Source organism: Indicator indicator, chromosome 11, assembly GCF_027791375.1.
Source record: "Indicator indicator isolate 239-I01 chromosome 11, UM_Iind_1.1, whole genome shotgun sequence".
Classification (NCBI taxonomy): domain Eukaryota; kingdom Metazoa; phylum Chordata; class Aves; order Piciformes; family Indicatoridae; genus Indicator; species Indicator indicator.
In genome coordinates this window covers 9,808,454-9,835,602 of record NC_072020.1, presented here as the reverse complement: position 1 = coordinate 9,835,602, position 27,149 = coordinate 9,808,454, and the positions used below count along the sequence as shown (strand labels likewise).

Sequence of the window (27,149 nt, the reverse complement as noted above, 5' to 3'; positions counted from 1 at the left end):
CTGTAGTTGTGTGAACCTCAGGTGAGGACATTGGTGATGACTGCATGCTGGGGCATATGTGTAGTTCCATCATGAAGGAAGGGTGCTGCTGCCTTCCTCTTGCTTCAGCTCTTTCTCCCCAATGCATGCATACCCTACACTTGCAACACACACAGAAGATGCAGGCTGACCCCACAGCTGCTGTCAGCTTCCGTGCCAAGGATAAGTATCTTAGGGCTGAAGCAACTTAAAATTCTATCCCAGCCCATGGAGTTTTTGGCTGATGTTAAGATGTGCTGTAAATACTTTTCTTCTGCCTGTGTGTGCTGTAAATCCATTTGCATTTGTAACACCTATAAAGAGAAGACAACATTCTGGGGACAAGGGGCTGCACCAATATACATGGATAACCATGACAACAACCAAATCATTTCCTCAAAAGCCTCCTTTGTAGTTTGATGGTTTATTTCACACCATTTTATGACTCAATCTTCCAAGCAGATTTGGAAACAGTGAGAAAAAAACACTATACTGTTTGGCATGCTGTTGTTACTCACTGGTCTGAATCTTAAACCTACTCAGACACAGTCATCTTTAAGGTTTGGACTAGATTTTTCTCTCTGTCTGGCTGACAATAGAGGGCCACACTGGAATACAAAGGTATAGCTCCGTTGATCTCTATGGAGCTATGGTAACTTATGGTAATAAAGGACTTAAAGAGGCATTCAAACCTTACCATACAAGATACTGAGGTCCTCAAAGCCTCTGTGTGTCATACACCTTTCACAGAATCATAGAATGATAGGGGTTGGAAGGAACCCCTGGAGATCCTCTACTCCAGCCTTGCTGTTAATGCAGGATCACCTAGGTCAGGTTGCACAGGAACTGTCCAGGAGGGTTTTGAAAGTCAACTTTCTGAGTTGAGTGAAGGCATTTTTAGCACCTGAACACATCCTGTGGACATCTCCTTTGAACAGCTGTCTGTCTTTGCTCTCTCTTTAAAAATGGTATTAGGATCAAAGCCTTTAGGCTCGCTTCTGATCTTTTGTAATCCAGATTCTCAGAGGCAGAAATGTGCCATATGGGAATTTTCACAAAAATTAGGCAACCCTGCCATCTGTGCCTTTGAAAGAGCACTTCTGGGATCCAACATGACAAAGAAGCATGGCATAGCATAGCATAGCATACCATAGCATAGCTTAGAGCACAGTAGAGAAGAATTGAAGAGGAATAGAATAGAATAGAATAGAATAGAATAGAATAGAATAGAATAGAATAGAATAGAATAGAATAGAATAGAATAGAATAGAATAGAATAGAATAGAATAGAATAGAATAGAATAGAATAGAATAGAATAGAATAGAATAGGAATAGGAATAGGATGGAATGGAATAGGAATAGGAATAGGAATACAATGGAATGGAATGGAATGGAATGGAATGGAATGGAATGGAATGGAATGGAATGGAATAGGATAGAATAGAATAGAATAGAATAGAATAGAATAGAATAGAATAGAATAGAATAGAATAGAATAGAATAGAATAGAATAGAATAGAATAGAATAGAATAGAATAGAATAGAATAGAACAGAACAGAATGGAATAGGAAAAGAATAGAATAGCATAGGAATAGGAATAGAATGCAATAGAATGGAATGGAATGGAATGGAATGGAATAGAATAGAATAGAATAGAATAGAATAGAATAGAATAGAATAGAATAGAATAGAATAGAATAGAATAGAATAGAATAGAATAGAATAGAACAATAGGAATAGAATAGAACAATAGAAATAGACTAGACTAGACTAGACTAGACTAGACTAGAATAGAATAGATTTTGGTTGGAAAAGACCTCTAAGATCATTGAGTCCAAACTTCAACCTAGGACCACTATGGCCATTAAACCATGTCCAAAAGTGCCATGTCCACACATTTCTTGAACACCTCCAGGGATGCAAACTCCTCCCTGAGCAGCCTGTTCCAGTGTTTGAGAACCCTTTCAGTCAAGAAGTTTCTTCTCATATCCAACCCAAACTTCCCCTGGTGCAATTTCTGTCCATTTCCTCTCGTTCTGTCACCTGGTACAGGTTTTTGTGTTGCAGGATCCAGGTGAGTGAGGAGAACACACCTTTCTCCTACCCTTTACAACACAGTGTAAAGCTCAATACAGCACTGAGATATGATAATTACCTGTCAGAAGTATCACCCAAAATATTTTCTGGGCTGCTCTTGTACTGCATTAGAATGCCACTAAATCCAGGGTGAGAATGAAGATGTGATTACAGACTACAAAATTATTCTGCAGTTGCTGGGGCTCAATGTATCCCAAGTTACCAGCTGGCAACACTCAAGAGTGTTTGAGAGGAAAAGAGATGTTGCTGACCTAGTTCAATTTTTGTGATCATTCCTGTATTTTTGTTCCCTGAAGTACCCACATTACCTGTTAAAAAAAATTACATTTCTTTCATTAGACTTTCTTGTCTCATTCGAGTGCTCTGACCTAAATTCCAGAGCTCTTTTATGTTGAGAACTTTAATCCAAAATGCTAAAATCTTTTCCTGGTATTCCTCTGCATGGCTCTGAGGAGGAAAGGGAAGAACACGTTTTTGGCTTTTGAATGTACACAGCCTTCTGGAGTTAGCATTGACTGTGTGAGACAGATACCACAGATGAAACTGTGAAGTTCCTTCTTTGTCCTACTTACAATACTTCTCACATGGGATGCATTTCTAGTAACAGTCCCATGTGGTAACTTTGATAAATCTGCTTTCATGAGCAATAAATTCTGCAGAATTTTCAGAGGCACAGACTTACAGAACGGTAGCGGCTGGAAGGGACCTCTGAAGATCATCTAGTCCAACCTCCCTGCTAGAGCAGGATCACTGAGAGTAAATCACACAGGAATGTGTCCAGGCAGGTTTTGAATGCCTCCAGAGATAGAGAGACTCATCATACATGTGTTTACAAGCAGGCTTTGAAAGCGTTGCTAGGGAGAAGGGGAGCAGATGGACCCTGTTTATTTTTAAATTCATTTTGACATTCACTCTGTTCTCTTTTAGCTGTGGTCACAACAGATGACCAGCCTCAATAGTGGCATCAACCATTTGTCACACTGCTGACTGCAATTCCAGAGTAACACCAGAAGTGAAGGCCAAGAAAAAAAAACAGTTTTAGATCATGAAAGAATAATTATAATCATTTACTCAGGATAAACTTCTTCTCTCATTGTCCATAAATCTCAGCAGCAAGGCCATCCTCTGAAGAGCAAGAATTTAATAAGAAATGTTGTGAGCTGGGTCCTGTTCCCTTGGACTGCACTTGTTCTCTTCCTGCTCACTCAGAGCACCTGAGCTCTTCTCCTTTACTCCCATTGTACCATTTCTCCATGCCCATTAATTTCAGATCATCCTTTCTCCATAGAATCATAGAACTGTTTCAGCAGAAAAAAAATTCTAAGATCATTGAGTCCAACATTAACCTAAGACCACCATGGCCATTAAGCCATATCCTGAAGTAACAAAGCAAGGCATTGACCCCCTGCTCAATGGAGGACCCCATGAAGCCTCCAGGCATGGGGCACAGTGACTAGAAAGCTGCTCAGGAGAGAAAGACCTGGATGTGCTGTTTGACAGCCAGCTGAAGATGAGCCAGCAGTGTGCCCAGGTGGCCAAGAAGGCCAACAGCATCCTGGCCTCTGGCAGGAACAGTGTGGCAAGCAGGACCAGAGAAGTCCTCCTGGACTCAGCACTAGTGAGGCCAAGCCTCAAATACTTGATTCAGTTTTTGACTTCCCACTCCAAGGAGGACATTGCGGCATTGGAGCATGTCCAGAGAAGGGCAACAAAGTTGGTAAAGGGTCTAGAGAACAGGTCTGGTGAGGAGCAGCTGAGAGAACTGGGATTGTTTAGTCTGGAGGAGACTGAGGGAAGACCTTCTGGCACTCTACAACTCTCTGAAAAGTTGGAGTGAGGTGTGGGTTGTTCTCTTCTTCTATCAAGTGATAGAAGAAGAGGAAATAGCCTGAAATTGTGCTAGGAGAGGTTTAAGTTGGATATTAGGAAACATTTCTTTCCTGAAAGAGTGGTCAAGCATTTGAACAGACTGTCCAGGGAAGTGTTCAGGAAATGTGTGGACATGACACTTCCAGACCTGGTTTAATGGGCATGATGGTCTTAGAGGGCTTTTCCAACCTGTTCTCCAGACCCTTCACCAACCTCATTGCCCTTCTCTGGACCCACTCCAGCATCTCAATGTCCTTCTTGGAGTAAGGGAAGGCTCCAAAACTGAACCTGGTACTCAAGGTGTGATCTCTCCTGCCTCTTCACTGAGCTGGAGATTTGATTAATAACTATTCAAGGGGAATGAAATGATGTCAGCAAATGACATCATTGGCCTCTGTACAGAATAATTTGAACTGCTGCTTAGGACATTTTGGGTTCAAATTCCCTGCTGGGTTCAGATCTGCCTTCAAAACAATTTGATCTAGATATTGCACATTTTGGATGTGTGCACTACCTCTTTTGAGTGGAAGGACAACTCCACAGTAGCCCTCCAGTGCTTTTTGTCCATTCAGCTTTATTTCAAGCATTTATGAACAAAGAAAAAACAAAAAGAAAAAAACCCCACATTTTATGTTCAGATAAAATAAACCATGTTGGACTTTTGTTCTTGTAATGGATAACAGGTTGCTGGGTTGGGGTGAGGGGTGTTTTGCCTTTTTTTTTTTTTCCTTCCAGTTCAACAAGCAAAGTGAAGAATTAGTGATTTGCACTGCCTCAGGCAGAAGTAATTTCTCGGGTGCCTGACAGCACGCTTATCAATGCATGATCAGCTTCTCCTCATACTGTTTTATTCTCAGCATCTTGCGTCTTTTGTCATTGCAGTGCAGAAGAAAATATGAAATCCATCATTAAAAGCCAGGCCCTGTTCTCATAAACCTTTCTACCAGCTCTGGGCGGCGACAAATTGCCCGCCAGCAAAGATTTCATCCGGCCCATGTGTGGGCACAAAAAACCTGTTTTTGTCAAACAGCTTGTGTGCAGCAGGGACAGGAGCCTCATCTTACAGGAACTGCAGGGCAAGAGATGATGCTTGATCCTCTGCAGAAGCCAGCCAAAGCAACCTCTGGCAAATGTAGCTGGACTAACTGCAGTATCGCAGTATCACAGGATATCAGAGGTTGCTCCATCAACACAGAAAATTTTACAGAAGCAAGGGGAACTTGAAGTCCCAGAAAGGGTAACCATAGCTGTTACCTTGCATCTCAGATAAAGCAATCAGAAGGAAAGATCACAGTCTCACAGTATATCAGAGGTTGGAAGGGACCTCCAGAGATCATCAGGTCCAACCCCCCTGCCAGAGCAGGATCACTTAGGGTAGTCTGCACAGGAATGCATCCAGGTGGGTTTGGAAAGTCTCCAGAGAAGGAGACTCCACAACCCCCCTGGGCAGCCTGTTCCAGTGCTCTGTCACCCTCACTGGAAAGAAGTTTCTCCTCATGTTGAGGTGAAATCTTCTATGTTCTAGGTTGTACCCATTGTTCCTTGTCTTATCACTGTGAACCACCCAAAAGAGCCTGGCCCCCTCCACTTGACACCCACCCCTCAGATATTGATAGATATTGATCAGATCCCCTCTTGGACTTCTCCAGACTAAATAACCACAGGAATCTCAATCTCTCTTCACAGGGGAGATGTTCAAGTCCCCTAATCATCCTCGTGGCTCTCTGCTGTCGTTCTTAGCCACAAGGGCACATTGCTGTCCCATGGACTCCCACCAGGAGTCCACCAGGACTCCCAGGTCCTTCTCCACAGAGCTGCTTTCTATCATGTGAACCCCTCACCTGTGTTGGTGCAAGGGGTTATTCCTTCTCAGGTGCAAGCTCTACACTTGTCTTTGTTGAGCTTCAATAGGATGAGAAAATGGCCTCAAGATGTGCTAAGGGACACTTAGGCTGGACATTAGGAAAAATTTCTTCCCTCAGGTGGTTGTCAAGTTCTATAACAGGCTGCTCAGGGAAATGGTGGAAGGATTAAAAAGGATACATAGATGTGGGAGGAGGCAGATGGTTTAGTGGTGACCTGACAGTGCTGGGTAAACGGTTGGACTTGATGCTCCTAAAGGTCTCTTTCAATCTAAACAGTTCTATGATTCTAATTTTAGTTGCATGGTGAGCCTGAACCACACTGAAGATGTGTTCTGTGTTACAAGGAGGCTTAAAGCTGAATTTATTCCTTCAGTGAACCACAACCTTACACTGGAAAATTCACCTTCAAAACTTTGTTTGTTCTTTTCTATGATCAGGAAAAGGAGAAAACAGGGAGTGTTACAATTCTGGGCACTCAGTTTGAGCTGCTGGGCTTCATTCCTACTCATGCAGACTGGTCACCAAGGTCTTTTAACCAAAGAGCAGCATCAGCAGAGATGGAAACTTCTGCTCTCTACTTTGCTAGCCGCTTTTGACTGCTAGATCCTTACACAGAGCTGGGACAAAATGCTACAGAATCCCAGAATTTCAACATGGTGGTGGTTGGAAGGGACCACTGGTGATCATCTTTTCCTAACTCTCTTCTAAAGCAGGGTCACCCAGAGCAGGTTGCCCAGATCACAATGGGTGAGTTTTGAAAGTCTCCAGAGAAGGAGACTACACAGCATCTCTGGGCAGCCTGCTCCTGTTCTCTGACACCCTCAGAGGACAAAGATTTTTCTCCTGTTAAGATGTTCTGGTTCGTGTCTGTTGCCCCTTTTCCTATCATTGAGCATAACACAAAAGAATCTGGCCCATCCTGGTCCCTCCACTGGACTCTCTGTACTCCCTGCCTCTCCTGAACTGGGGAGCCCAGAACAGGACTTAATACTTCAGATGTGGTCTTACTAGGGCAGAGTAGAGGGGAGAGGAATCTTCCTCGACCTACTGGTCACACTCTTCTTAATGTACCCCAGGACACCATTGGCATTCTTGGCCATAAGGGAACACTGCTGGCTCATGGTGAACGTGTCCACCAGTGCACCCAGGACCTTCTCAGCAGATCTGCTTTCCAGCAGGTCACTCCTTTATCTGTACTGGTGCAGGGACCTATTCCTCCTCAGGTGCAGGACTCTACATTTGTCCATGTTGAACTTCGTGAGGTTCCCCTTTGTCCAACTCTCCAGCCTGTCCAGATCTTGCTGAATAGCAGCATAGCATGATGGTGTGTCTGCCACTCCTCCCAGTTTTGTACCATCAGCAAATGTGCTGAGAACCCACTCCATCCCTTCATCCAGGTCATTGATGAAGATGTGGAACAAGACTGGAGTCAGTCCTGACTCCTGGGGAACACAAATTCTTCTGTGAAGCCCTTAGATATTGTAATGGATACATTGAGTAGACAATACACAGGGTAAAAAGTAATAATTATATAATTTTAAAACCTGTTACTTTGGTTGTTAGGAGTTTTGAAATAGATATTGAGTAGTTTTAGATATATTCTGCTTCAGACAACTGTCAGGTAATACACTGATGTTGGACCAGTAGATTTTAAAGTTTATTTCTCCTACTTGTTCCATGTATTTTCCATCAAAGTGAAGGAGGAGAAAGGAACAAATAAAAACACACAAACCTGGCATTAGATGATTAAAAATACACTGCCCTACAATTTTCAGTAGATAACATCATGGCTAACAGTTACTAAAGCAAAGGAAATTGCCTCAAGTTGCACCAAGGGAAGTTTAGGTTGGATATTAGAAGAAACTTTTTGCCTGTAAGAGTTCTCAAAACATGGAACAGGCCACCCAGAGAGGTGGTTGAATCCACATCCCTGGAGATGTTTAAAATACACAGAAATGTAGTGCTGCTGAGGGTCTTTAGAGGTCTTTTCCAACCAAAAGAGTTCTATGACATGGTTTAGCACCAGTCTTTGCAGAGTTAGGTAATGTTTGGACATGATGGTATCACAGGTCTTTCCCAACTGAAGCAGTTCTGTGATTCTCTGATTGTCATAGTTAAGAACACTGGCTCAAGTGCATCAGATCCTGCAGTTAAACAGCACACCAAATACTTCAAAAGTACTTTCCTATGGCTGATTTCTTAAGTTAGATCATTTTCAATTCAATTCAACTTCTTAAGTTAGAACTGCTCTGTGGACCCTCATGCAATATTTTTTATGTATTTTCAGAGGATGCCACGTTATAAAATAATAACATAAAATAAAACCTCAGGAATGGCTCCTCCCCTCAGGAATTCATAGTGAGCTTTAAAGTGGCATCAGGAAAGTTCTTTTTGATGTATTCTTATTGCTCCCCACAGAATTGTTTTTGCTTCTAGAGGGAGCTGGATTTTTAGCTGGAAGATGAGGAGTTCTGAGAGGACTCTCTACAATTATTGCTCTCCTGAAAGGAGGTTGGAATGAGGCTGATGTTGGCCTCTTCTCCCAAGCGACTAACAACAGGACAAGATAAAATGGCCTCAAGCTGCACCAGGGAAGGTTTAGGTTGGATATTAGGAAGAATTTCTTCCCTGCAAGAGTGGTCAGTATTGAAACAGGCTGCCCAGGAAGGTGTTCAAAAACCTAGCAGAAGTGGCATTTTGGGGCACAGTCTAGTAGTCACAGAATCACAGAATATATTTGGTTGGAAAAGACCGTCAAGATCATCTAGTCCAACCTTCAACCCAGCACTGAAGGGCCAACACTAAGTGCCAAGTCCATCTGCCACTTGAACACCTCCAGGGATGGTGACTTCACCACTGCCCTGGGCAGACCATTCCAATATTTATAACACTTTCAGTGAAGAAATATTTTGCTAATATCCATCCTAAACCAATGAGGAAAGCTGATGGGCTGCTTAGATATGGTGTTCTAGGGAGCAAGTGATGTTAACTTTAAAATCATGGAGTCTTGGAATCATGGAAATTTGGGGTTGGAAGGGATTTACACAGGAAAAACGTGGAGGTGTTGCATAGAATGCTGGACCTGATGATCTTAGAGGTCTTTTCCAACCTTAATGATACCATGGTTCCATGATTCTATGATTCTAAGTGTCCCAATGATAACATAAAGTTAACTAATGCTTCAACACAAGCTTGATACAACTTCTCCTGTGGCACTCCTCAAAGAGAAGGCATCTCCACCATGGAGCAGCATCTCTCTCACGTAGATGCTTCACATGGCAGCAGCTGGCATAGCTTTGTGTGCAGTTTGCCAACTGGTCCCTGAGTTGTTGTGTTCCTGCTTAAGCACAGATTATCTCCATGAGCAGGATACGGAGCTGGGCACTTTGCTTTCATTCCAGAGTGCAACATCATATGCTGTTGGCACGTGGATACTCACAGATTCACAGATTGCACTCATTTGGAAGGGACCCATCGAGGTCATCTCGTCCAACCCTCCCCTGCAGTCAGAATGGACACCTCCAACTAGATCAGGCTGCCCAGTGCCACATTGAGTCTGATCTTGAATGTCTCCAGAGATGGGGTCTCAACCACAACTCTGGGCAACCTGTTCTGTGTTTCACCACTCTCATTGTAAAGAACTTCTGCCTTATGTCCAACCTAAATCTCCCTTGTCCAGTTTCAAACCATTGCCCCTCATCCTATTGCCACAGCCCTTCTAAACAGTCCCTCCTCAAACTTCCTGTAGGCCCCTTTCAGACGTTGAAATGCTGCTCTAAGATATCCCTGAAGCCTTCTCTTTTCCAGGTTGAAGAGCCCCAATTCTTTCAGCCTGTCTTCATAGGAGAGATGCTCCAGCCCCCTTTGTGGCCATCCTCTTGACTTGCTCCAGCAGGTTCATACCTCTCTTGTGTTTGGGGCCCCAGAGCTGGGCACAGTACACCAGGCGAGGGCTGATCAGAGCACATCAGCAGAATCACTTCTCTTGACCTGCTGTCCACACTGCTTTTGAAGCAGCCCAGGATGTGGTTTGCATTTTGGGCTACAAGTGCACATTGCTGGCTCATGTCCATCTTCTCATCCACCAGGACCCCCAAGTCTTGTTCTGCAGGGCTGCTCTCAATTGCATCATCCCACAGACTGGATTTTTATTGAGGGTTTATCAAGATGTTTCATCTGTTCCTTTCTGGTCAGGCTTCTGTGAAGGAAAAGAGATAGCTCCCATCTCTGCAATTGGGGAAAAAGAAAAATACATTCTAAGGATTTTTTTGGGTTTGGTTTTGAAGGAGGGATTTTGTTTGTTTGTTTTTTAATTTTTTGTTTTCATGCTTGTTATCCTAGAGTGAACTTCTATTTGCCATGTAATTTAAATTCTTTCCAAGTTTTCTGTTCCCCATTACCTCTTCAACATAAACTGATTTCATTTGGAATTTAGCCTCCCTTCAGGCACATTTGATTAGGAATTCCCCAGTCTGACAAGGTAATAATGAACTAAATCTGAATTCCAATTGTTATTTTAATTGAGTGAATACACTCATTGCTTCCTTAGCATGCTCATGATTGGTCCTTGCTTTTCCTCTTTGGAAGGCAAGGAGATTTTCTGCTGATGACTTTAGGCTCATTTCCCCTGCTCTATGAAGGCCAAATGAGGACAAGTAGCAAGGACTTCTAGAATTTTCTGATCTTGATTAGAAACTTTGAGATTCTTCAAAGCAAAATAGCAAAATAAGCAAAAGCTTAGTCTCCAGAGATGGTGGCATCTATGTAATTTTACTGGGTTGTGCTGTGATTTGCTTTTGCAGTTGGGTTTTCCAAAGCCACTAAAGGTATCTATGTTTTGAAGCAAGGAAATGCTTACCACTTATTACTTCTTACTTGGGTTCTAAAATTATTGCTTTTCACTTCAGGTTCCTGCCATTTAAAAATCCTTAATCTTCTTACACCCACTGCTGAGCTCAGTTTCTGTGCAGGAGTGAGTCCCTAACATTCCTCTGATTCTTCCTCTATTCTGGATCATCAGTTGCTGAGAGTGTCTGCTCCAGCAGTGAGAAAATAGGGCAGGAGATAACAGAATCACAGAATTCATCATTTCAAAGAAAGATGACCTTGAGGGTCATCTTGTTCAAGCCCCCTGCAGTAAGCAGGGACATCTCCACTAGCCAACAGTGTGCACATGTAGCCCGGGGGGTAAATCATATCCTGGGCTGCATCAAAAGCAGTGTGGCCAGCAGATCAAGAGAGGTGATTCTGCCACTCTGCTCTGGTGAGATGTGTCTGTGGCCAGCTCTGGGGCCCCCAACACAGGAGAGACATGGATCTGCTGGATTGGGTCCAGAGGAGGGCTACAGAGATAATCAGAGGGCGGGAGCACCTGTCCTGTGGTGACAGACAGAGAAAGTTGGGGCTGTTTAACCTTGAGAATAGAAGGCTCCAGGGAGACCTTATAATTATACTTCAATATCTGAAGGGGACCTAAAGAAAGGCTGGAGAGGGACTGTTTAGAAGGGTTTGTAGTGACAGGATGAGGGGCAGTGATTTGAAACTGGAGCAAGGTAGATTCAGGTTGGGCATAAGGAGAAAGTTCTTTACAATGATGGTGAAATACTGGAAGAGGTTGCTCAGGGAAGTGCTTGAGGGCCCCTCCCTGAAGACATTCAAGGTCAAACTTGATGTGGCCCTGTGCAGCTTCATCCAGTTAAATGTGTCTCTGTTGACTGTTGCAGATTGGACAAGATGATCATTGAGGGTCCCTTCCAACCCAATGGAATCTGTGAATCTGTAAAATGCTATTGTAGACATGGCAATTCAGGACATGGTGTAGTGGCCATGATGGTGTTGGGTCACAGGTGGACATGTGGCATTTTATAACTTTAGTGATTCTATAGTTCTGATGATTCTATGATTCTCTTCTTTTTCTTTTCCCAGCCAAGACTAAGGATGATTTCAAGTTGTCTGTACTGGAGAATGGTCCCATTTTATCTCTGTGGCCACCTGCCATAAGGCAAATAAAGATACCTTAAGTTTAAAAGACACTGTTTACTCGTATGAATTTAGCTTCTTCTCACTCAAGTTTGCTTCCAGTAGGAAGATTTCCATTAACTGAAATGAGTACCATCTTTTCCCTGACAAGTTCTCTGTGCTGCTTTTGTGGATACATTGAATTTTGCTGGTTAAGCATCAGAGAAAGTGAATATACCATGAGTATGGGGTGAAAATAAAAAGATTAGGCTGATGCTGCAGTCGTTCATTCATTGACAGTTTATGTCTGGTGTTAATGCTGTGAGCCTGCCTTTCTGAACTTTAATCCTTACTGACATACTTCTAGAGCATTCTGATTTCATAGATACGAGGGTAACCAAAGCAGGCTATGCTATTTACACTTCCACTTTCCTTGTTTCTCCTCATAGCCTCTCTCTGCTCTTGCTCCTGTTACCTTACTAGCAAACTTACAGTGCGTTCTGGAATCACACTTCCCTTTTTAGGGTGGTGCCACATAAATACTCTGCAATCATAAATATTCTGGAATTCTGGAATTACATTTCCTTCTTTAGAGTGGTACCACACAAATAGTCTGCAGTCCTTTGGTGGTCAGTGGGTATTCAAAGCATTTTACAGGCAGGGGTTGCCAGATTGTTTCATCTGACCCACAACCAACCTCCTTTCAGGGAATTGTAGAGAGCAATGAGGTCTCCCCTCAGCCTCTTCTCCAGACTAGACAGTCCCAGTTATTTCAGCTGCTCTACACAAGATCTTTTCTTCAGACCCTTCACCAGCTTCATTGTCCTTCTCTGGACATGCTCCAGGACCTCAATATCTTTCCTGTAGTGAGATATCCAAAACTGAACAGAGTATTCCAGGTGTGGCCTCACCAGCCCTGAGTCCAGAGGGACAGTCTGATTTTGTGGATGGTATCTCAAAGGTACAACACATTGCTGAATTTTCCTCATTTTTTTTCCACTTCATTTTGTGCATGCTGTACTGTGAACTTCGTACCATCGAGCAGTTTTAGGGTCTCTTTACACCTTCTCTCCAGCCCAATGCTTCTGCACTCCATGCTGCCCATTACTCTTTCTCCCTTAGCCAAGACCTCACTCTTCCTTACTTCTTTCACAAAGTCTTACCTTCTCCATCATAACTCAAAATATTCCATGTGGAACCTATCAATGCCTTGTTAACTACTATGCTGATATATCCTGCCTTACCTTTATTCCCTTCCACCTCGAATACTGTGTTCAGATTTTGTAGCCAGGAGGGGTTTGGTCTCTTCTCCCAGGCAACCAGCACCAGAACAAGAGGACACAGTCTCAAGCTGCACCAGGGGAAGTTTAGGCTCGAGGTGAGGAGAAAGTTCTTCATGGAGAGAGTTGTTAGACTCTGCCATGGTTTAGTAGTCATAAGGCCTTGGGTGACAGGTTGGACTTTGATGATCCTTGAGGTCTTTTCCAACCTTATTGATTCTGGGATTCTGGGATTCTGTGATTTGGGCCCCTCACTACATGAAGGGCATTGAGTAGGTGCAACAAAGCTGTTGAGGGGTCTGGAGAAGAGGTGTTGTGAGGAGCAGCTGAGGGAACTGGAATTGTTTATTCTGGAGAAGAGGAGGCTGAGGAGAGACCTTCTGGCTCTCTACAACTCTCTGAAAGGAGATTGGAATCAGGTAGAGGTTGGTCTCTTCTCCTTATTATCAGGTAGTAGAACAAGAAGAAATGGCCTGAAATTGCACTAGGGATGGTTTAGGTTGGAGATTAAGAAAAATTTCTTTCCTGCAAGAGTGGTCAGGCATTGGGACAGGATACCCAGGGAGGTGTTCAAGAAATGTGTGGGCATGACTCTTGGGGACATGGTTCAATGGCCATGATGGTGTTAGGTAGATGGTTGGACTCTATGATCTTAGAGGTCTTTTCCAACCCAAACAATTTTTTGATTCTATGATTCTGTGATTCTATGTTTCTCTTTAAACAAGAATAATCAGTAAAGCTCTGAAAGATGTCAGATTGGTCTGGTACAGGTCTAGTCATCCTTAACCTATCTTGCAGCTCACACACAGCATATTGATCATCTACCATGCCTGTATGATGTTTGCCATCCTCTTATTACTCTAAATCTGTGCATTAGACAGCAGCTCTATGGATGGCCTTTTATGATTTCGATTGTCGTTATGGCTTGCTGATAAATATAACTCATTAAGAGCTCTCAAGAAGGCTCTGAAACATTGCCACCTCGTGGCTTTTAACAAGCCACCATCATTAGCAGTGCTTTCTGCTTGTACTTGGCTGGAAGAAATGGCACAGCATCATTTGAAATATAATTGTGCTCGTTTGAGGCCAGACAGATCCTCTCTTGCCCCGAGAGGGCCAAAAAAATGACACTCACACAAATAGATGGAAGAGTGATGGAAAGCTTAAATGGAAAAGCAATTGATGAAACTACAGAAACTACAAGCATAGTGGCAAAGATATCCCAAAGCATACAGAGTCCCTTACACAACATCCAAAGACATCCCAACCCTTCCCTTCTCCCCACCTGAGGGTATACCAAAACCCCCAGGGCTCTTTTTTCCCTCCCCACTGCTAGGCTAGTCTCAGGCTGGCCAGGTCTGAGGCTGCCCCTCCCTTTCTCCTCCTGGCATTAGGTCTAGACAAGCTTAAGAGGTCTTGAGATACTCCCTACTGATAAGGAAGCATCTCCCATGGGAGCAGGGAGGGAAGAAAGAGGAAGAGAATGACTCTGCAGATGGATGGATAGGGGGCAGGATTTATGAGTAGCAACACACTGCTTCATGTGTCCACCTCATCAGGTTGGACACTCAGGACACCAGAGGTGTAGCTGATGTGGCAGTAACAGGAGGCACCCAGCCTGAACTGCCACAATAATTCACTCATGAAATCTGCTCTCTTTGCTTTCCAGCTTACAAGAGGTATAGACAAATCTAGTAGTTCTTCTTCCATGCCATGTTTCCATGCCTAGATTCCATGCTAGCATTCTTTTCTCTCTTACTACTTTTTTTGTTACCCTTATTGGGAATGAAAATGGCTGTTCAGTGTAACATAGAGGTGACCAAGACCATAAGCCCACTTAACTTTTAAAGTTATGCAAGAGTTAACTCCACAAGGTGTAATTAGACAGCATGGGGTAATATTCAGGATGTGCTCTGGAGTTCCTGATGCCAAAGTAGAAGCTGAATCTCAAAATTATATTGATAAGCTGACTTTGAAACAGTCCTGTTAAAATTTTATATGCATGTCTGCTGCTTGTCTTCTCCAAGGGAAAAAAAAAATAAAGCTCTCCTGTCAGCTTCCTTTTCTCCAGGCTAAACAACCCCAGTTTCCTCAGCTGCTTCTCACCAGACTTGTTCTCCAGACTCTTTATCAGCCTCATTGCCCTTCTCTGGACCCTCTCCAGCACCTCAGTGTCTTTGTTGTAATGAAAGACACCGAAACTGAACTTGGTATTCAATGAGGTCCCTGGGCCTTCCTAATGTCCAACAAAAATCTACCCTGCTCCATTGTCAAACTGATGTCCTAATGTCCAGCCTAAATCTACCCTGCTCCACTGCCCTGTCACTGGAATGCCTTGGAAATAGTCCCTCCCCAGCCTTGCAGTAGATCCCCTTAAGATATTGAAATGCAAGCTACAATGTCTTGCTAGAGCCTTGTCTTCTCCAGGCTGACAGCCTGTATTCACAGGAGAGGTGTTCCAGCACTTCAATCCCCTTTGTGGCCTCCTCTTGACCTGCTCCAGCAGGTCCAAGTTTCTCTTGTGTTCAGGGCCCCTGGACACAGTACTTCAGGTGAGGTCTCAGGAGAGCAGAGCAGAGTGGCAGAATCACCTTGCTTGGTCTGCTGGCCACACTGCTTTTGATGCAGCCTAGGATGTGATTGGCAATCTGGGCTGCAAGTGCACTTTGTTGGCTCATGTCCAGCTTCCACCACCACCCCCAAGTCCTTTTCTGCAGGGCTGCTCTCAGTTTCATCACTGCACAGCCTGGATTGTTATTGAGGGTTTATTCAGATGTTTCCTCTGTTCCTGCTAGAGGTGCTGATCCTTAAGCTCCTTGCTGTTCTAGAAGCTGCACTTGTGTTTAATAAGATGGCAGGGTGGCTTCAGGCCTCCCCACAAAGCCACAGGCACCCCTTTGCTCTTGGTCCTTGTGCTGTTCTCCTCCTTGGTATGCAATGGTGGAAAGGGATCTGAGGAGATCATCTAGTCCAGCCAGTCCCTCCAATCAGGATGGTGATCAACACCATGACTGCTCAGCTGTGGCTTTGAGACTAGTCAAGTCTTGAATAACTGCAAGACTGTTCATGTTTTCCCCTTTCTGCAACCCAAAGTCACAATTGCAGTCCAGGAGATTCCACTTGCAATGAGGCTTGAGAATGTTCCAAACAAGAAGCAGGGCTTTTCCAGCAATCAACAACAAGAAACAATTTAATTTTGAGGTTGTTTCTCTGCCTTTGCATATTTTCTTCCTTTGTCATGTACATAATGGTGCTAAGGTAACGTTGAACAATTCCCAGTTGTTTTGGTGTGCACATTTTGACTGGTTTTGAAGTCAAGTGAAGGTTTGTTCCTTCTCTTATTTCATAAAATCCTAGAATCACAGAATGGTTTGGGTTGGAAGGGTCCTTAAAGATCATCTAGTTCCAATCCCCTGCTGTGGGCAGGGTCACCTTCCACTAGACCAGGCTGCTCAAGACCCCATCCAACCTGCCCAAGAAGATAGAACCACCTGTTCTATCCCTGTTTCTCACAGTGCTTCATTGCTGTGGGAGAAGGAAATCTGGATGTTTTTCCTAAATTGAGAGTCCTTTTTGAAACTAACTAAGTCTTTATTAATGGTGCAGAAATCCTTGTTAATGAGGATAAGAGAGTTGGCAGAGGCAGTGCAGTTTGGCATTCCAAATCCCAGGTGAGGACTGTCAGTTTAAAATCCAAATGCAATGAAAAATGCTGTGAATGGAGGAAAGACAGGTCTGCAGCTATCATTTTGTTTCCTTGATGAGGTTTGTGCAGGGAATGCCAAATCATTGACAGGCAATTACAGCCTCCAAAAGGAATCTTTTTTCTCAGCATGTGATTTCACTTCAGACCGTGTTTATGCTGAGCGAAGATTTACAGCAGGAGAAGAGAGTACAAGTTCCAAAAATAGCTTCACTTGGTTGTTTGGCCAAGATCTAATTTTCTGGCTAGAAACCAGCTATAATAAGTCTGAAGAGCATTGTGAATCAGTGAGAAAGGTGAAAATGTGCAAATGTTTCTCTCTACTAGGTCCAGTGATTTGGCTATGACAGATACTGAGGCTACCTCAATATGCCAACATTTGTCTCCAGGAAGAAGGCCTGCAGCTTGACTGTTGTTTTACTCTAGTCAGAGTTGTGGTTAATTGATCAGTGCTTCCTATCTCACCCTCAGGCTTTTACTTGTCACCACCAGTCCCCACCAGAGGCAAACACCACTCAAGCATGAATCACAGAATCACAGATTACATCTGGTTAGAAGAGACCTCAAAGATCACCCAGTCCAACCTTCAACCCAGCACTGAAGGGTCAACCCTAAACCATGTCCCTATGCACCAGGTTCACAGGCTGCTTGAACACCCCCCAGGATGGTGACTCCAGTACTGACCTGGGCAGACCATTGCAATGCTTGAGAATCCTTTCAGTGAAGAAATATTTCCTAATATCCAGCCTAAACCTCCCTTCAGGTAGTTGTGAAGAGCGATAAGGTCTTCCCTCCTCTTCTCCAGACTGAACAACCCCAGCTCCCTCAGATAATCCTTGTAGGCCATGTGCTCCATGCCCTTCACCAGCCTGGTTGCCCTTCTCTGGACATGCTCCAGCACCTCAATATCCTTCCTGTAGTGAGTGGCCCAGAACTGAACGCAACACTCGAGGTGTGGCTTCACCAGTGCTGAACACAGGAGGGTGAGCACCTCCCTATTCCTGCTGGCCACAGAGTCTCTAACACAAGCCAGGATGCCATTGGCTTTCTTGGCCACCTGGGCACTGCTGACTCATGTTCAGTCAACTATCAACCAATACCCCCAGGTCCCTCTCCCAGTCACAGGGAGGTGGTGGAGTCACCATTCCTGGATGTGTTAAAGAAACGTGTGCACACAGGACTTCTTGTCTTAGGCTGATGGTTGGACTTGATTATCTTGGAGGTCTTTTCCAACCCCAACAATTCTGTGATTCTATGGTTCTCAGATCCAAAATATTAGGGAGCCTTTGTATGCAGGTTAGTGAGCCATGCTACAACTCTCTCTGTGGATATAACAAGAAGAGATGTGTTTAACCAGAGGCTGCAGTCATGCATTCCATTGCTGGAATGGAATAGACATTGCCATGCTGGGTAAAATGTCATTAAAATTGTACTTTTCTTACTGTTCCACTGATTCAGCCAGGGAATAAATCCATCACCCACTCTAGCTCCTTAATAACCAGCTGTCATACTCCTCGTAACATAACACTTTCATTAAGTTCAGAAATAAGACACACAAAAGGACAGAAAATCATTCTGGGAAGCCTTTCCCAGACAGATAAATGCTACTAACAGTAAAGTAAGCTGTTGTTAGTAGCATTGTGATGTTAATGAAAATTATGGACAATTATCTACTCTTGAAGCTGGCTCTTCCCTTTCTGTACAGTCCTGGGTTGCTGGGGTTTTTTTCCCCCCCCTATATATTTTTTAGTGCAGAAAACTTAGAAAAAGACACCCACACAGTTTGCAGAAGTTTGGGGGGAAAGGCTCATGCTATTTATGCAGCAGAAGTTCCTAGGTTAAGGACAAGATTGTTCAGTTTGCTACTTCAAACCTTCTGAATAGTGGTCACAATCTACACCATCAAACTGATGTTGGTTACATTTCTCTTTCAGGAACGTCTCTTGATGAGTCTTTTACCTAGGAATGTTGCAATGGAAATGAAGGAAGATTTCCTCAAGCCTCCTGAAAGGATTTTCCACAAGATTTACATTCAAAGGCACGACAACGTTAGGTAGGACTGATGGAGACCATGTAATAATTTCAAAATAAATTCTGCACACCCAGCACTCTGTGAAGCACTGCTATTAAACCCACCAAACTAAAAGCCCCTCTGTAGTTCTAAATTACTGGAGTTGTTAGTCCCAAAGCTCATTTTCTATTTTCCACTTCACTGGAAAATAAAAACAAGCAGTATTTTTACCTTTCCTATTGCAAGGCTTGCTTTCTTTCTTTCTTTTTTTTTTTTTTCCTAGCAGATATCTGCAATTGTCAGAGAATTATCCTGCAAAAAGGCCAGATTGGAGGACATAGGCATGCAATAAGTAAACTGAATGATTTTTCCACAGGTCAGCCTTAAAAAATAAACCAAAACAAGCAACAACAAAAAAAAAAAACCTTTCATAAAAAAACCCAAAAAAACTTATCAGCAACAAACTCCATCTGATTTAGTCTTGTAAATAGCTGCCTGAGAAGACAGAGTCTTTAAAGCACTAGATTTTGCATGTGAAATGTAAGATATTCATACAGCTTCATTCTTTAGTTTCTCCTAGAGGGATACATTACATTGGAGATTTATAAATATATATATGTGTGTATGCGTATACATATATATAAAAATATATATGTAGGTATAACAAAATATATATAAATATATAAAAATATATATATCCCTGTACATATATCTCACTATAGATAGATAGATAGATAGATAAAAAGAAAGGAACACAGAAAGAAAGAAAGAAAGAAAGAAAGAAAGAAAGAAAGAAAGAAAGAAAGAAAGAAAGAAAGAAAGAAAGAAAGAAAGAAAGAAAGAAAGAAAGAAAGAAAGAAAGAAAGAAAGAAAGAAAGGAAGAAAGAAAGGAAGGAAGAAGAAAGAAAGAAAGAAAGAAAGAAAGAAAGAAAGAAAGAAAGAAAGAAAGAAAGAAAGAAAGAAAGAAAGAAAGAAAGAAAGAAAGAAAGAGAAGAAAGAAAGAAAGGAAAGAAAGAGAAGAAAGAAAGGAAAGAAAGGAAGGAAAGAAAGAAAGAAAGGAAAGAAAGAAAGAAAGAAAGGAAGGAAGGAAGGAAGGAAGGAAGGAAGGAAAAGAAAGAAAGAGAGAAAGAAAGAAAGAAAAAAGAATGAAAGAAAGAAAGAGAAAAAGAAAGAAAGAAAATAAATATATACCTCGGTAAGAAGTGAATAATGGCCTAGGAAATGATACTGGCATATTTCAGGTGCACCATGGCAAGATTCCTGGTTTATTAATTAGTTAATGAAGGTTTTCCCAAGTATTAAACAGTCACTAACAACTGACTGCATCTCCAGAAGGGAATGGCAATATGCCTCTCTCCACATAGAGGGCAAAGCCTTCAGTGTTGTGTCGAGATTTGAAGAGCTCTTCCCAGATCTGTGGTGTAGAGAGGAATTTGTATTGCTCACAGCTAACTCTTCAGATAGAAATCACTTCAGACTTCCCCCATCCTACTCAGGATTTTGTTTTTCTTTCCACAATGCAAAGCGTTAAAATCCTTCAACATCAATTAGAATCACAGACAACGAATCACAGAACTGTTGAGGTTGGAAGAGACCTTTGAGATCATCAAGTCCAGCTGCTCTCCCAGAGCTCACAATCCCACCACTGCTGCTAAGCTACTACCACTGAACCATGTCCTTCAGCACCACATCTGTGCATCTTTTAAATACCTCCAGGGATGGTGACTTGAGCACCCCCCTTGGCATCCTCTGCCAGCCACTGAGAACCTGTTCTGTGAAAAAAAGATTTCCTAATATCCAACCTGAACCTCCCTTGGCTACAAAAATTATTAAGGTTCAGTTTACCCATTCCAACATTTGAAGAAGCTATGATCATGCCACCTATGAACAGATCTTTGGGTGGTGGTCTTTCTGAGCTTGTAAGGCTTCACAGTAGACTAATTTTCAAGAATGATTTTTTGATGAAGCCAAACTCCTTTTGTTTTGTGGCTTAACATCCCTCTTTAAAGTTCTGATAGAGCTTGTTTCTCCTTCATTGCAGTGAGTTAGAGATGAAATTATTCATAATTTTCTCAACAACCCTACAGGCTCCTTTCTCAGGCAGCATATGCCATTAAAATATCATTATTCCTGCAAGTTGCAGTCTAATTAAAACAAATGACCCAAGTGTAAAGAAAAAATAGGGCACACAACTCCTCCTCATTTTCCTGAGCACTTGTTTATACCAGTGGCTTCCTTGAAACCAGCAGGACTACTCTGGTGCACGGAGCACACAAGTGAGTGCCTGTGTGAAAGGCTGAGAGATCTGGGTTTGTTCAGCCTTGACAAGAAAACACTTAGGGAAGAACTTAATACCATGGACCAGTACATAAAGGATGGCTACAAACAGAGTGGAGACTCCCTTTTTAAAGGAGTCCCAAGCAAAAGACCAAGGGTGATGGGGAAAAGTTAGCTTGGGGAGATTCCCATTGGACTCCAGAAGAAAATGTTTCACCATGAGAACAGTCAGACATTGGAATAATCTCCCAAGGGAAGCAGTGGATTTCCCTACACTTGACAGTTTTAAAACTCAGCTTGACAGAGTTCTGGGCCATCGCATTTCAGTTAGACTATAACCTAGAAAGTTGGACCAGATAATCCTTGGGGTCCCTTCCAAGCTGGCACTCCGTGATTCTGTGATTCTGAGTGCTGTCAAAAATGAACATTTACCACCTGCAACCTCTTACATCTCTTGTGTAACTTGGTAGGATTTCTCCTTCTTCATGCCCCATGAAGTGATGTAGAAAAGGGTTGCTCCATCAACAAAGGAAATTTTACAGAAGAAATGGGAACTTGAAATCCCAGAAAGGGTAACCATAGCTGTTACCTTGCATCTCCAATAAAGCAATCAGAAGGAAAGATCACAGTATCACAGTATCACAGTATCACAGAACAGCAGAGGTTGGAAGGGACCTCCAGAGATCATCAGGTCCAACCCCCCTGCCAGAGCAGGATCACTTAGGGTACTCTGCACAGGAATGCATCCAGGTGGGTTTGGAAAGTCTCCAGAGAAAGAGACTCCACAACCCGCCTGGGCAGCCTGTTTCAGTGCTCTGTCACCCTCACTGGAAAGAAGTTTCTCCTCATGTTGAGGTGGAATCTTCTATGTTCAAATTTGAACCCATTGTTCCTTGTCTTATCACTGTGAACCACCTAAAAGAGCCTGGCCCCCTCCACTTGACACCCAAGATATCAAACTAATCTCCTTCTGCTCATATCCTGAGCTTTCTTTCTGCTTTAATTTCTTTTGTAGAATCATAGAATTGTTTCAGTTGGAAAAGACCTCTAAGATCTTGTCCAACCATCAACCTAAGACCACCATGGCTATTAGACCATGTCCTGAAGAGCCATGATCTGAAGTGCTTTCTTTAATAGCTGCAGTTTAACTGAGATTAGGGTGTTTCCATTGTTGCTTTTGGTTGGTTGGTTGGTTTATTTTGTTTCACCAGAGTGCCCCAGTGGCATCATTAAGGTTTCTGTGGAATGAAGGCAGGGAGAGTCATATCCCTGAATGGTTGTTAAGAGAAACAAGTGTTAATGTCTAGCTTCTCACTTCTTGATTTCTCTACATGTCAGCCTACATATTTAAAAAATAACATTGCCTGACAATCACTGTGAGGTGCCCCTCTGTATACCATACCATTATAAGGACTCTTTCATGCATAAAAAAGGTAGCCCTAGTTTACTCTAGTTCAATCCTCTCTGAGGATGTGAATCTCCATGGCAATTAGCAATTAAGTTAGAGTGCACTGAGGCTACTTTGCTCTTCAGTGAGAGCATCTGCAGGAGTGATTAATGTGCCTTAACACTGATGCCACTCCTGTAGTTGCTTTGTCTTTAGTTTTCTAAGTATATCAGTTGAATCATAGAAAGGTTTGAGTTGGAAGGGACCTTAAAGGTCATCTAGCACCAATCTCCCTGCCATGGCCAGGGACACTCCCTGGAAACCAGGTTGCTCAAGGCCCTGCCCAACCTGACCTTAAACACTTCCAGGGAGTGAGCATCCACAGCTTCCCTGGGCAACCTGTTCTAGTGTCTCACTGTAAATACTTTTTCCTAACCTACAGTCTAAAGCTCCCCCAGCATGTGCACAGGTAGTCAAAAAGGCAAGAGCATCCTGGCCTGCACCAGGAATAGTGTGACCAGTAGGATGAGGGAAGTGATTGTCCTCCCGGATTCAGCACTATGAAACCACACCTTGAGTGCTGGGTTCAGTTTGGGGGCCACTACAGGAAAGTCATTGGGGTGCTGGAGCATGTTCAGTGAAGGCCAGTGGTGCTGGTGAAACGTCTGGAGAAATCATCTTGTGAAGAGTGGCTGAGGAAACTAGAGTTGTTTAGTCTGGAGAAGAGGAGGCTGAGGGGAGATCATCTGGCTCCCTACAGCTCCCCAAAAGAAGGCTTGAGTGAGGTGGATATTGGTCTCTTCTCCCAAGGAGCAAGCCACAGTACCAGAGGAAATGGCCTCTGTTTGCACCAGAGGAAGTTTAGATTGGACATTAGAAGAAAATTCTTGACTGAAAGGGCTCTGAAATATAGGAACAGACTCCCAAGGGAGGTGGTTGAGTCCCTGTCCCTGGAGGTGTTTCAAATAGACAGAGATGTGATGTGAGGGACATGGTTTAGCACCAGACTTGGTAGAGCTGGAGAATGTTCGGACTTGGTTTTAAAGGTTTTTTTTTTTCCAACCGAAACGGTTCTATGATTTTCTGTGGAAATAAGTAGATCTGCCTGGGCAAATGTGCAGAGCCTTTTTCTGGCATTATTGCTCTCTTCTAATGACTTTGACCTTAGCCATCACCTGGCTGGCTCACATTCATTCACTAAAGTGAACTAAACCTGGAATGTTTTATTTTATGAAGTGTTTTTCTTGTGTTTAAATGGCATGGGAATGGAGTAGCTGGTTTTTTTTTCTTGAACCCAGCTCATCTTGAGCAATGTTCTCATAGAGCACGCTCAAAGGAGAAGAGAACTAGAAGGCTGCCCTGAAGATTAACATGACAGCATGGACTCTTTGTTTGCAGATTAAAGCTGTTGAACTTTGGATGACTCAGTTTTGTGCTGGCACAGGTTACCTAACCTTCTGTGGCTGAAGGAGGGATTTTAGCAGCTGGGTTAAACGAAGTTATAGAAATGGGGGTTGAGTCAGGAGTTAGGCTTGGCTCTTTTTTTTTTTTTTTTTTTTTTGTAGCTTATTGGAAGAATTCAGTCTTGGTTACAGTGAAAGGGAAACAGTAGACTTGTTAGCCCTACTTTTGTAGCATCAGCTGTTTCATCTAGAGTGAAGGTTTGTTGAGGGGCAGTGTGTAGTGCTTCGTTTCACCCACAGTTTGCAAGCTCAGTCTTACACTATGCCAAGTGTAACTAGGCCATGTAGCATGGGACTGTTTGCTAGCATTTGCATAAATAAAGACTTGTTTGGCATTTATAGTCTGGGTATTGGAGATAAATGCATTAGGTTTCTGCAGTGGGCTCATGGCCTTTGCCAACAAATGAAGGAAATGTAAATAATTAAAAGGATCATAGCTTCATATTCTCTTGAGTTTCGGGATCTACAGAAGAATTTTGATTCTCTGCCTCACAGCAGCACCTGAGCTTCTTTCAACTATCTCCCTTTATCATCACAGATGGGGAGGGGTTGTTAAAGATGATTAAGCTATTAGAGATTAAAACCTTGCTAGCATTGATGGAAGCTGGACATTTCTCTGAGCCAGGCAGCATGGCCTAGAGAACACAGGCCTGACACTATAGATGCTAGCTCTTCACAGGGAGCACTGAGACCACATGATGGAGCTACTGCACCCAGGTTCTGAGCTCCTGTCTTTCAGTACACAGTAAACTTCATGCAAGGTTTATCAGTTTGGCTGTGCAAAAACTGCCTTTGAAACCAATCCAGCTGAACAGATCCTAACTGTAAAAAAGGAGAAGCAATTGTTGTCTGTGCTTCTGGAGTGCTCACAAAGGAACCTCATGAATGGAACTGCTATGCCATAGAGACAAAATCGAACAGGAGTGTTGACCTGCTTGAGGGCAGGAAGGCTCTGCAGAGAAATCTGGATAGGTTGGAGCAATGGTGCTAAGGTCAGTTGTAGAAAGATTTACAAGGCCAAGTGCCAGGCTCTGCATTTCAGTTGCAACAACCCCATGAACACTGCAGGCTTGGAGCAGAATGGCTGGAGAGCTGCTCAGCAAAGACTTGAGGGTGTTTATTGACAGCCAGCTGAACACAAGCCAGCAGTGTGCCCAGGTGTCCAAGAAGGCCAACAATATCCTGGACTGGATCAGAAATGGCATGGCCAGCAGGAGTAAGGAAGTGATTGGCCCCCTGAACTCAGCACTGGTGAGGCCACACCTCAAGTACCACGTCCAGTTTTAGTTACTCCTCCCAAGTAACCAACAACAGGACAAGAGGAAATAGCCTCAAGTTGCACTAGGGAAGGTTGAGGCTGGATATTAGAAAGAATTTCTTTCCTACAAGAGTGGTCAGGCATTGAAAGAGGCTGCACAGACAGTGCCCACTGTCACTGGAGGTGTTAAAAAAAACAAGTAGATGTGGCATCTCAGGACATAGACTAGTGGTCATGCAGATGTTAGGTTGGACTTGATGATCTTAGGACTCTTTTCCAACCTTAATGATTCTATCTACACCATATGGCTGTACGGTATAGAACATAGGCATTGATAGTGTCCCAAGGGTTCTCTATGACAGTTTGTGCTTTGGGTCACATTTGTGCTCTAAAAGAAGACAAGGAGACTGAGCAGCTGCCCTGCTGTACTGACATCTCTGTGTCTTTTTTTCCTTCTTTGCAGCATTTTGTTTGCAGACATCGTGGGGTTCACGAGTTTGGCATCACAGTGCACTGCCCAAGAGCTGGTGAAGCTGCTGAATGAGCTCTTTGGCAAATTTGATGAATTAGCTACAGTAAGTACAGCATTCTTATTTCAGAATAGAATTGAAATTCCTTCCTGAAAAACGATGGATGAGTTACCCATGGTTCAAATCTGTAACAGCCTGGTGCAGTCCTCCCCCACCCCCACCCCTGCCTGTGTTAGGAATTTCTAAAGCTGAAATTTTTAAACAGTTTATTTTTATTGTTTAGGAAAGAAGTTGCTGGGTTTAAATCTACTTTTCTTCCCCCTCCATGGAGGCCCTCGGTGTTCTTCACTGGTTTTGTTTGCACAAAAGAGAGAAAAATATTTCAACGTTTACACTTCCATCCTGCATGGAAAAAGAAAAAAAGAAAAACAGGAAAATGGAAAATATTAATATTGTCAGTATGGCATAAAACTACTTTCTGTGATAATAAGAAGCTAGAGAGTAAAATTAGTTTTTCACAGAGAGCACTGCTTGTCACAGAAATGATGGCAGCTTTTCAGAGAGCCTACTGTAGGCAAATGAGATCCATATCATAATTGATGCTTATGTTTTGGTCATTGCACTTACATTGTGCCAGGTTCCCCAAGGAAAAGAAAATGAGAGAAATGTTCTTTGCCTGTAACTCCTAGCAGTCTAATGACACCACAAGCATTTGAGGAGAAGGGTGAGGAATGCTGTGCCTGGAAAAGTCACATATCTTCTTTCAAATTGCACTTAAAGGTGTGCTGAAAATGTGTTTTCTCTCCAAATAAAACAAAAGTTCATCAAATCTGTTATGTTTTGCCAGCCATGTCCTCATTGCTGGCACCTCCACATAAATTATGCTCCTCACAATCTAGCTCTTTTAGAATCATAAAATCATACAACTGTTTTGATTGGAGAACATCTTTAAGATCATAGAATCCAAGCATTCTCCAACTCTGCCAAGGCTGGTGATAAATCATGTCCCTCAGAACTCCATCTCTGCCTCTTTGCAACAGCTTCCGGGATGAGGATTCAACCAGTTTCAGTCCCTGAGAATCATTTCAGTGAAGAAGTTTCTTTAATATCCAACCTAAACCTACCCTGGCACAACTTGAGGCCACTTCCTCTGGTCCCCTGACTTGTATCTGGGGAGCAGAAACCAACTCCCAGCCACCTCTGATCTCCTTTCAGGGAGCTGTAAAGGGTGAGAAGGTCTCCCCTCAGCCTCCTTTTCTCCAGACTAAACACTTCCAGTTCCCTCAGCTGCTCCTCATTGAGCTTTCCTGCTTGGGCTCCTCTTCTCCCTGCTTTTCTCATGGGCTGCTTTCCCATTTAGCGTGACTGACAAACCTTCCTAATATCCAGTCTAAATCTCCCTTCTTCAAGCTCAAAGCCATTGCCCCTCTTCATATCTCCACAAGCCATGGTAAAAAAATCTCTCCCCAGCTTTCTTGTAGACCCCCTTCA

The 27,149-nt window shown here is 43.1% G+C and overlaps 1 protein-coding gene across 1 annotated transcript in view; it reads left to right on the top strand.

Moving 5' to 3' along the window:
- The window catches only part of ADCY1 (adenylate cyclase 1), a 156,485-nt gene that overhangs the window by 53,072 nt on the left and 76,264 nt on the right, over positions 1-27,149 (top strand). The window contains exons 3-4 of the mRNA XM_054384976.1: positions 18,727-18,845; positions 25,652-25,763. Coding sequence (XP_054240951.1) covers positions 18,727-18,845; positions 25,652-25,763 — 231 coding nt within the window. The remainder of the gene's footprint in view (positions 1-18,726; positions 18,846-25,651; positions 25,764-27,149) is intronic.